The sequence below is a fragment of the Podarcis cretensis genome (genome assembly GCF_951804945.1).
Source record: "Podarcis cretensis genome assembly, chromosome: 1".
Lineage (NCBI taxonomy): Eukaryota > Metazoa > Chordata > Lepidosauria > Squamata > Lacertidae > Podarcis > Podarcis cretensis.
Window position 1 is genome coordinate 136,085,638 of NC_137170.1, and position 11,563 is coordinate 136,097,200.

General features: G+C 44.0%; 1 protein-coding gene across 1 annotated transcript; it reads right to left on the bottom strand.

The window, feature by feature from the left end:
- Nucleotides 1-1,795: 1,795 nt before the first annotated feature.
- On the bottom strand, nt 1,796-9,794 carry SPATC1L (spermatogenesis and centriole associated 1 like). Its single transcript, XM_079988523.1, has 5 exons — nt 9,480-9,794; nt 7,327-7,626; nt 6,378-6,710; nt 5,056-5,207; nt 1,796-2,219 (listed from the first exon to the last, which is right to left on the bottom strand). The coding sequence occupies exons 1-5, from the start codon at nt 9,673-9,675 to the stop codon at nt 1,893-1,895; spliced, it is 1,308 nt and encodes a 435-aa protein (XP_079844649.1). The 5' UTR covers nt 9,676-9,794; the 3' UTR covers nt 1,796-1,892.
- Nucleotides 9,795-11,563: the final 1,769 nt, after the last annotated feature.

Below are 11,563 nucleotides of genomic sequence, written 5' to 3' on the forward strand. Positions count from 1 at the left end.
TTACAGGCTAAGGGGTCTTCCAGAGGGAGCTTATCTAGATAATCACAATTGGGCAACAAGTTTATTTTAACAATGGAGTTTTTTGTGCCCCCCCCCCCCAAAGTGAATCTGAATGAAAGTGGGGGAGGGGAATAAAAAGTTTAACACTCCAACCATCCTGATCCAGATTGGAGTTCAGGTGCAGGTGTTGTAAAATGACAATTCTTGTTTTTAAAAAACCACATGCAAATATGATCACACATTTAATATCACATATAGAATCTATAAATCTAGTTTGGAGACAAATAGATCTACACAACTACACAGCTATTGAAACAATTAGTGTTGCTAAACATCTTAAGATCTATGGATCAAAAGAAAGTTGTTTCACATTTTGTTGCCCATGAAGCAAGCAGAGATGGAAAAGCTGGTGTGTGGTTGTGGGATATTGTGGCATATATATATGTTCATAAGAAACAACATCCGCTGAGATGAAGTTGTCTAAGTTTATTTATAGCATCCGAAATATTTTTCATTATAATTGTTTGTGGTTTTGCTGTTCCATCCAGAAGCGATTGGAAGACTGTTAGAGAATATGCCCTTTCTCACAGCGAGTTCTAGAATTTCTGTAGGAAAGTAGACTTTGCTTACCTTGGGAATGCCATCACCACAGAATGTTTTGGCAGGAAGTGGTTTAAAGGAACAAGCAGTGGAATTTGCTGCCAAGGAGTGTGGTGGAGTCTCCTTCTTTGGAGGTCTTTAAGCAGAGGCTTGACAACCATATGTCAGGAGTGCTCTGATGGTGTTTCCTGCTTGGCAGGGGGTTGGACTCGATGGCCCTTGTGGTCTCTTCCAACTCTATGATTCTATGATTCTATTCTAAGCAAAATTGCAAGGAGCATACAAAGCCAAAGAACTCTTCATTGTAACTATAAGCAGCTGAAACTGCAACTATCATAGAATCATAGAACTGTTGTGTTGGAAGGGACCTCAAGAGTAATCTAGTCCCTGCAATGCAGGAATCTCAGCTAAAGCATCCATGGCAGATGGATCAGCAGACCAAAGGAGGCCAGAGCAGGACTGCAAGCTCTCTACCAGGAGGCAAATACATGCAACTTGCTCCAAGGACCTATGGATCACCTCCAAATTTTAGGGCAGACTTTGTTCAAGCAGCAACCTTAATGCTTCTTTGTGATTTTCCGGCTTAACAAGAACTATGACAGCTCTTCACCATTTTTTACTAGAATCTTTCATTAGGATCGTGGCAGATGTCCACATACCCAGACAGCATGTAACTGGCAATGGGGGAGATGCCCTTTAGAACAACATGTACCATTTTTACTCCTGATCCCCTGCAATGACCACATGGAGCTAGAATTCAGACAAGTGAAGGCTCTTTAGTCAGATATAGGAGATAAATAGTCAAAATCCTAGAGTATGAGCTACAGAGAACAGATGCCTTTCAGAAGCTCATTCAGGCTGTCACAAGGGCTGCATCTCAAGCAGAATGTGAGGGAAAAATAGAGCTGGCAGGCATGTCTTTCCTTATTTAACAAACAGTGCAGCACTTTAATTTGGCATTTGTGAACTGAGTGCTAACAACTACATTTATTTTCTTATATAGTTTATTTTTACTAAACTTTATTATGCGCCGTCTAGCCCACATGTGGCTCTTATAGCAGCTATGAACAAGTCAGATATAAAGTACAGAGTCGATAAAAAAACAAGAGAGTAACAGTTAACCGAAAGCAAATGAACAAACCCAACTCAAGTCAGCAGGAGCCTGATACGAAAAGCATCCACACGACTCCATGCCCACTTTCAGCAGATATCCTTTTATTACATATATGCTATGTTTGTTTGTGTGTTCTTTCCGTAGAGATTTGAGGGCAAGAGCTGCAGCAGGTGCACTACTACCAGGCAAACAGGGCCTTGTTGTCTTCTTTAGAAAGTTCACACAAACAGTTCAAGAGCAGCAAGGTATCTCCAAGGAACTTGGATGGGACAATGTCAATCACCATCTTCCTGAGGTCCGCGGGGCTGTTGTGCAAGGGGTTGGAACTGAGGTCTGGCCTTTGCTTTAGGATGCCGTACGTGTTGATGAGGAATTCACTGAACACCGGGTGGACGTCCACGTGGTAGCCCATCTTCTCTAGGCGAGCAGTCAGGTCCAGGTAGCGCTGGGTCATGGCTCGGTACTTCTTCTCGTCCACAGAGCCATCTAGGGATTTCATGGAGACCTAGGTATTTTCATTAGATATACACACACATATACACATACATATATACATTTTAAAAAGCTACTGCTAGCACTTTATGGAAAGGCTAAAGATCCTAATTTTAATTTAGCATCAATAGGAGCAGAGGAGAAATAGGGTCAAGTTAAATCAAAAGTTTTGTTGCATTGTTTCATAAGGGAAGAAATTTTAGATGTTTGTAACAAGTTTCTGCCTGCCATAGGGCTAACTATGAAACTCAGTGTAATTTGGGCAAGGTCTGAATATTTGAGGGGGGGGAGGAAAGGGGGAAAGAGTAAAGTAATGGAAGCAGAAATGGAATTTATTAACAAAGCAGGAAGCAAAAAGGTCTGTGCTTCGAAACTTCAGTTGCTAAAATCAAGGAACCTACGAGTGCTTAATTTGATGTTGGATTGTGGCCATGATACACAAGCATTTTACCAATGCAAACACATTAATGGATTATATCATTATCTTGGGTCCCACCAAAGAAGACCAAAGTGGGCATGGATTTGTGGACATATTAACAGCAAGTGTATATTTTGGGAAACAGAGTTCTCTCAGTGAGAAATTGTCTCCAGAATCTGACAAGACGTGAGCTCTGCCCACTGAATGATACCCCAATCCACACAAGATATTCAGAATTTTTCTGGGAATAGTAAATTAGCTGAGGAAATTTAAACTGAAAGTATCCACTAAAGCAGCTCAAAGAAAAACAAATTATTTAAAATATTGCACTGGTGTTGTTTACACATCAGACAATGTGCTAACCAAATTTCAGATAATGCATCGCAGTTTGAGTTAGGAGCAATAATTCTACTGAAATCTGATGACTTCTAGCAACCATAGCAGACACATCCCAAGCAATAACTGCTGCAAAAACAAGATAAACACACCAAGTTAGTAAAAGTCACTGTGGGAATATTAGTTGCATATGAATGATTGCAGTATATTTATGGTTAAGTAGAAACAGACCAGAATTCCCTCTGAGACTCTTGAAATAGCTTTTAAAAAAGATACAGAGAGATGCAGGGCAACATAGACTTAATTACTGCCGGCTTTTAGGAGACAAGAGAGCAAATCAAAGATAAACAATATAAGGAAGTGATAATTGCTGGGCAGAATTTCGCCATGCAAAAACTAAACAAGGAAGGGTTTACTGATATTATGGCTGCTTCCAGACTGGTGTTTATTATGGAATGGTTGCTTCGGTGCGTGCAAGTTTTTTTGCAGGATTCACATAATGCCATTGACGTCAAAATACTCACCTGTACCCCCCCCCTAATTAGGATTTGCTGTTCCCAGAAAAAAAATCTGATAAGGTTCAAAATAAATTCCATGGCCCGTTTGCAATACATCAGTGACCCATTTGCAGGATTAAGCCCCCATTTGGAATCCCCCTATCACTGCGTCAGAGCAATGCCTCTGTTACAAAAGGCTCGTCCACCCTTTCTGTTTGCCCCTCCACTTTCCCCAGGAAAACCAGCTCTTTGCCAGTGTGGTGTAGTGGTTAAGAGCGGTAGTCTCGTAATCTGGGGAACCGGGTTCGCGTCTCCGCTTCTCCACATGCAGCTGCTGGGTGACCTTGGGCTAGTCACACTTCTTTGAAGTCTCTCAGCCCCACTCACCTCACAAAGTGTTTGTTGTGGGGAAGGAAGGGAAAGGAGAATGTTAGCCGCTTTGAGACTCCTTAAAGGGAGTGAAAGGCGGGATATCAAATCCAAACTCTTCTTCTCTTCTTCTTCTTCATCAATGTATGAAAAACCCAACTGACGTTTGCCCCGATTCAGTGGTAAAGAGCAGCTTTCCCTTGGGGGAAAGCAGCAGGACAAGTGGAAGTGTAGACAAGCAAACGTTGTGGCACATTCCTTGGAGGCCATTGTCTGGGCAGCCTCTTGCCAGTGCCTCTACAGTAGCCTCTCAGCTAATAGGGGGCTGGTGGTCTCCGGCCCACCTTGTTCCTAACAATGCAGATCTTCACTTTGGGACACCATTTTGTGGTTTGCCTCAGGTGCCAAAATGTTTTGGGACAGCCCTGCCCATAAGGATGGTGGGCTATCTAGAGATATTAATAAATTTGGAGGCACCTTATGGACCAATAATTTCCCTCTCATTCTCATATGCATTCCAGTTAAAACAATTTAAATACGGCTCTTATCTGCATTTAGTAGAAACTAAGGAGGAACTTAGCTGAATTTAGCAGAAATGTAAATCTTTTCCAGACCTATGAACAAATCTGCTCTGTCATTTTCAGATGCATTAGAGTTAACTGAAAGTACTAAAGTACACCCTGGTAATACAGGGGATGATTGCTTCTTCAACAGGATGTGATACGATGTGATACTATGGTGTTGTTAACAACTGGGTATGAAGTGATAATGAGTGATACCAATAGGTAGACTTCTTTAAAAAGGACTCTAGGGTTGTGCGCCCATCTCACTCAAGAGGCCGGGAGCCAGCGCTGTCCGAAGACACTTCCGGGTCACGTGGCCAGCGTGACGAAGCTGCTCTGGCAAACCAGCACCAGCGCAGCACACGGAAACGCCTTTTACCTTCCCGCTATAAAGCGGTACCTATTTATCTACTTGCACTTAAGGGTGCTTTCAAACTGCTAGGTTGGCAGGAGTAGGGACCGAGCAATGGGAGCTCACCCCGCCACGGGGATTCGAACCGCCGACCATGCGATCGGCAAGCCCTAGGCGCTGAGGTTTTACCCACAGCGCCACCCGTGTCCCTAGACGTCTTTAGGAAGTTGTTTTATGGCCAAGCAGGTCTCTGAGACCTGAGTGACTAATGTTTTGACAAAAAGACAACTTTACCTCAAAGTGCTGGGACTCACCTGTTTGATTTTCTCAGGAATATTGGACACTGTGAACCCATAGAGCCTTGTGATGCCAGGAAACACATGCGCAAGAATGCGCCTGTCTAACTGGAAGGCAATCTCTCCCACGATGCGCCCGTTTCTCTTGCTGTTCTGAGTAATCTCTATATCTACAAGGAAGTGAAAGAAAGAGGCTACTTCGTAGATATACTGGGCCTTTGCTATAAGAGACCAGAGCTTATATTAAAAACAGGCATGTCTGAAATGTATACATCTCCTTGTTGGTTGAGATGCCAATCACACTTTCATCCATCTATATTCTGTTGGTGAACTTGTTATCTGAGGGCTCATCCAGACTTCCTTTTGCACCAGGCTTTCTAGAAAAGGGTCCATGCTTTCCACGTCAAGGTCTGAGCAGGGTGTTGTTTTGTTTTGTTTTTTGTTTTTTGTTTTTTGTTTTGTTTTGTTTTGTTTTGTTTTGTTTTGTTTTGTTTTGTTTTGTTTTGTTTTGTTTTTGGACCTGCCACTTTCCCTGGGGAAACTCGCTGTTCGCTGCTGAATCGGAACAAAGGTGGTTGGAGGATGGATGGCAGCTAACAGATTGACATTGAATCCTGACAAGACAGAAGTACTGTTTTGGGGGGACAGAAGGCAGGCAGGTGTGGAGGACTCCCTGATGCTGAATGGGGAACTGTGCCCCTGAAGGACCAGGTGTGCAGCCAGGGAGTCATTTTGGACTCAAAGCTGTCCATGGAGGCGCAGGTCAATTCTGTGTCTAGGGCAGCTGTCTACCAGCTCCATCTGGTATGTAGGCTGAGACCCTACCTGCCCACAGACTGTCTCACCAGAGTGGTGCATGCTCTAGTTATCTCCCGCTTAGACTACTGCAATGTGCTCTCCATGGGGCTACCTTTGAAGGTGACTCAGAAACTGCAATTAATCCAGAATGCGGCAGCTAGACTGGTGATTGGGAGCATTCACCGAGACCACATAACACTGGTCTTGAAAGACCTACATTGTCTCCCAGTACATTTCCGAGTACAATTCAAAGTGTTGGTGTTGACCTTTAAAGCCCTAAACAGCCTCAGTCTGGTATATCTGAAGGAGCGTCTCCACCCCCATCGTTCTACCCGGACTCTGGTTCCCTCACTACGAGAAGTGAAATTAGAGGGAACCAGGCAGAGGGCCTTCTCGGTAGTGGCACCCGCCCTGTGGAACACCCTGCCACCAGATATCAAAGGAAAAAACAACTCCCAGATTTTTAGAAGACATCTGAAGTAGGAAGGGGAAAGGGGTACACCAGTCTTTTACACCAGCCCCATGCCATGTCTCAGTATTACCATTCAAGTAGAACGTATGGGACTTCCTTAACTTGTCTGTGTCTGGTGCATCAGAAAACCAGACTCTCTTCTTCCTGGGCATCTCTTGAGATTCAAGCTGTGCTTTGCCTGCGCTTGGGTCCTGGGCGCTGCCCAAAAGGTGATAGGACTGCCTTTCAGAAATCCCCAAGGAAGAACTTCCTTTGCGTATTTTGAGGTCATCTGAAAATGTGGTCTGAGCTTCCTCCTTGCTTGCCAAGCGTGTGGGGTTGGAGGAAGCTAATTCTTCTGTCCATGATGGTGAATGGCTCGCCGTGTCTTTTGAACTGAGTAGTCTTGCAGCCTTGTAGTGAGCTACAACAAAGCACATTTAGCAAAAGGTTTATTCCAAATTCAAAGAAACATCAAGACAAAATGCTGATGGATGAGAGTCTCCCATGCTCTTCCCTGTCCAATAGGTCGGATACTACACACTTTAATGGCCCCTTCCAACCCCAGTACAATGTGGCTTCCCTCCCGCTTCGTCTCCCTTGCCTTCACCAACTGACAGCACTATGAGCTGTGTCATGTGCCCCTTCCCCTCCCTTCTTCTTCAGACCAACTGCCAATGGATTTCTGTTAACAACCTAACCAGGAAGGCAGCACAATTTATGTAGTTTTGTACACCACTACAAACCATGCCAATAGCTGTGACATTCAGAAATGTCCACTTCTGCAGCTAGCAAACCAGTGACATGACCAGGGCTAACACCAGTGTGTGGTGGCAGCAGGGAGGAAAGCATCTCACGTGAATCTGGCTATCATTTAAATAGGCCCAGAGATAGGACTTTATCACTTGCAATAGCTGCTACTAATCAATGCTATGTCTGATCTGATGGGTTGAAATTGGAACCTGTTTAAATTATCCATAAAATAAACTGCCACACCCTCTTCCCTTCCCCAGAGTGGACACCCAGTGACCATTTCTCACCCACGCTTAGTGCTAGGGGCGTCTGAGCCTTATCGCCGCCAGGGAAAGGGCCGTCCATCAGCCACGCTTTCTTGAGTCCCATCAGTTCTGTGGGTTCCTCCAGCTGTTTTCCTCCAATGGTGGAGCACGACATGCTTGACAAATGTCCGGGTTTCTTTTCACCACTTCTAGGCTGAAAAGGGGGAGGCTCATTTTGGAGCTGCTTCAGCGGTGACTGGGCACTGGGGTTGGGCAGAACAGTGGGCTCCTTGGAGATGACGTGTGAGCAGTAACCAAAATCTTCTCGTCCAATATACTGAGCTGCTACAACAACAACAACACATACAGTTTTGTTAACTACAGCAAGGAATGCAGTTTGTGTATTTGTAGTTGACTGACATCTGTGTCAGAGTCTCTGTTCCAGAGAAGAAAATTAACTTGAGATTAAAGTTCCGTACACCCTTAAAGAGACATGCTATGCAATTTAAAAATGCAGCTTGGAAGGTACCCAAATATTTGTCCTATGTGTCTGAGGATGAGATGTTATTTTATAAAACAGGCAAACCACTCCTCTTGAGAGAATATGGAAGAGGAAAATCACAACTGCCACCAAATATACGGCAACAGCCCAACATGCAGGCTTATTGTAAAGACAGGGAGATAGATTGGCTCCTCTGCACCAAGGAGGATCTTATCTGGGGGCGGGGAGGGAGAGAATTTCATTAAAGCAGCCTTTATTATTGCTGAATTTTTACCTCCCCAGAAGAGGCAATTGAGGGATTTTTCTGCCTCAGGCATCAAAACAACTTGACCATCCTTGGCTGTGACACAGCTTGGTGGTGAGGAGGGGGTGGCTGTGGAGGGGGATTTGCTACAGCGCCACATGCAGCAAAATGTTTTGGACCCTCCTCTCTTTACCCCCTCAAATACACACAGACACCATACCTACCCTTACCTTTAAATAGTACTGACTCAGCAGAAGCAATTCTCAACACTGATTCTGTCTTTTCTGGGGCCATCTTTCTTCCCCATCTCTTGAACTAAGTTGCACACTTTTTTGCAACAAGTGTCACCTTTTTTGCTCAACAGCAGCAGGGGAGAATGATGAATGCCTGGACAGGTGTGGGGGGGGAGGGACACCCCAGAGGCGTAGCAGACATAACATCCTGTCCTGCACCAGTTCCTTCAGGGTAAGTGTCGATTCCTCTGACTTGCAACCAGCCCACTCTTCCCCCACTCCAACTACACGTGTTTAAGTCCTTCCTCAGATAGATCTCAAATTTCAGCCACATCAGCCTCCAGCTCGTTTTAAAAAAACAAAACCCAATTTTATACTGTGTAATAGCATGTTAAGACACAAACCTGGAAACTTTAAATTTTCCAAAAAATTATTACCTAGTTTTATTGTTATCATTGCATTTTATGTGCAAAACTCTTTGCTGTTAGCCACCTTAAACACGGGTAGAGGTGCAATTTAATATTTAAGTACCGGTACCTAAACCAGATGACAGGGGCCATCATCTGGTCAGGAACTGTTGCATACAAAGACTGGAATTTGCTCCACTTTCATGATTTCAGGAAAGGACATTGTCAGCTCCCCAAGACAGAGACCTGTCTACTTTTGCCTAAAGCTACGAATGGCACTGATGAATGTATATACGTACTTTATTTCTAATGGATTATTTAATATTGTTTTATTTGATATAAATTGTTTATTTTAAACTTATGTTTTTATTATGACTTTTTGTATTGGATCAGATTCTATTTTGTGTGTACTCTTTGCTGTCTATTCTGTTGTTTCTTCAGCTTGTGTATAGCAACATAGAAAGGCGGTATACAAATAAAAAGTAAAATGAAACGAAATTTCATACAAATGAAATTAATGGGCTTGCAAAGCCTACGTAGTTTCATCCAGTTCTGCTCAAAAGCTGAAACAGGAAGGTGCTGAGGAGATTCAGCTCTCCTTGGGATCACAGGGTCGTCCAAGGGCCAAGGCAGGTTTCTATTACAAGTGCCTCTTCCTCTAATGAGCGTTTTATGCAGATGGGCAGACTAGGACACAGTCTGGCTGAGCTGCACATATAAATTCAAATGCACACATAGGCAGGAATATGCTTATCACTTGTTTATTTCTAAAATGTTTTGTAAGTAAATTTGTAGAGCTTGCTCCTTACCTCCTTTTACCAATAAACCAGCATCAGTATATGCAGGAGAAATTGGAGACGTTAAGAACTGGACTTGGCTGCCGTTGTCACACTGTTGACCCAACATAGCACGGAGTTCATAGTTTTCCCTGAGCAGCCTAATCTGATTTTTCAGGTGCGCATTTTCGTCTTGAATCCTTTTCATCCACTCTCTCTCCTCGGTCATCCTCTTCCTCCTTGGCGAGGAAGGATTAATTGGTAAGGAACAGCCTTGGCTGGACAGGTCACTTGTCCCAGTGCTTTGAAAGGCTCACAGGAAGCTCAACAGGTTTAGAATGTTTCTACGGCATTATGATGTCGCCACCTCTTAACAGTACGCCCTGTTGCTCCACTGAAATCATTTATTTTGGTTAGGCCTGTGGGCAGCCGAATTAGATCACAGCCATACCACATTTGAAGCACATGGCTTCTCACAAAGAATCCTGGGAACTGTAGTTTGCCCTGCACAGAGCTAACAACTCCCAGCATCCTTAAAAACTACAGTTCCCAGGATTCTTTGGGGGAAGCCATGCATTTTAAATGTATAGTATAGATGTGACCAAAATGGCACAGCTTACCTACTGGATGGAACAGCCATCCTAAGCATCTTATGGCTGCTTATGACCACCAGGTCAGAAGATGGGTTTACTGAGAACACGGCCATTGTCCCTTGGCAACAACACATAAGGGGGCCTCTTCAGGGACAGCATGCTCCCCCCGGAGTGACCTCTCTCAGGTACCGTAATTTGTGATGTGGAGGTGGCAATTAGCTTTAAATGTTTCCTTAAAATATGCAGGCTTACCCAAGTTTTCCTGGATTCTGGCTCCTAATTTTTATTTGTGTAGTTTTGTTTTTTCAAATGCTATTGGATGCTGTTGGTGAATTGTTGTTTTTATGTAAGCCACTTAATGGTTTTTATTAAGTTGTTGTTGCTATATTAAGCCGTATTATTATTTTTTTAAGTAAACTTATCAGTAAAATGGTACTGGGAAACTGTGGGAGCCATGCAGCCACTAGTAGCTTGTAATGCTACGTAGTCCCTCACTGAGCTCAGTGATGCAGCAGTATAACCATATATGGAGTTGTGTTCCCCCGGGCAGTAATTACCTTTTATGGTGATGGTGTCGTAAAACCATGATCGGGCAATGTAACGTGAGACATTGGCATGATGACCATGCTGGCTGTGAGACAAAGGAGAATAAAATAGACCAGAGAGGAGGAAAGTTCAGAATGAGCTGCTCTCCACCCTGAAGATACGTTTTTGTCTCTCTGTGTGCTTTTTCTATGCTATGCACCATTTTTATGACAGCTGGTCTCCGTCAAATGGTGCCCCGTGTGAGGCTAACTTAAAAGAAGAGGCTAACTAAAAGAAAACAGTGTGAGGCTGTTTTAAAGAAAACCGTGTGAGGCTTCCTGATCCACGCAATGGACACCATCGACTCTCCACGCCCGGCAAGGGTTTCAAGCGCTAATCATCTTCTGATCCTGGTGAGTCGATCCCTTTTCATTTTGATTTTAGAAAAATGGGCAGCTCCTTGTCTATTCCACAACAGAAATTTTTTAAAGACTTAAAATTTCTCCTCTCCTCCAAAAAATTGGAAGTTCCTGAGGGTGATTTGATACAGCTTATTCTGGCCATCGATGAACATTGCCCCTGGTATCCCCAAGATGGAACTTGGGAATTAAAACACTGGGACAAGATTGGAGCACATTTTCACGGGCACCTTAGCATCGGCGTTCGAGTCCTGAATGCATGGTGCAAGGTTCGTTACGCCATGGGCTCTTTATCACTAAAAAATATCTCCATTGCCACATTGCCATCATCACCTCCGGCTTCTTTAATCCAGCCTGCCGTGTTGCCGTCAGTTCCGGCACTTGCCTTGCCAGCACCACCAGACCCCAAGCCTCCGGACTATAGTTCCTCGCCAGAGGATCCAATCCTGCAAAAATATCATGGTCTGGTTGGCAATGACCCTGCTCCCTCACCGACAGAACCAGCTACTCCTTTTCAATGTGCAGTCCTTGCCTGTTCCTTATTTCAGGATACTGTGGCATTTCCCGTTATAGTGCCCCC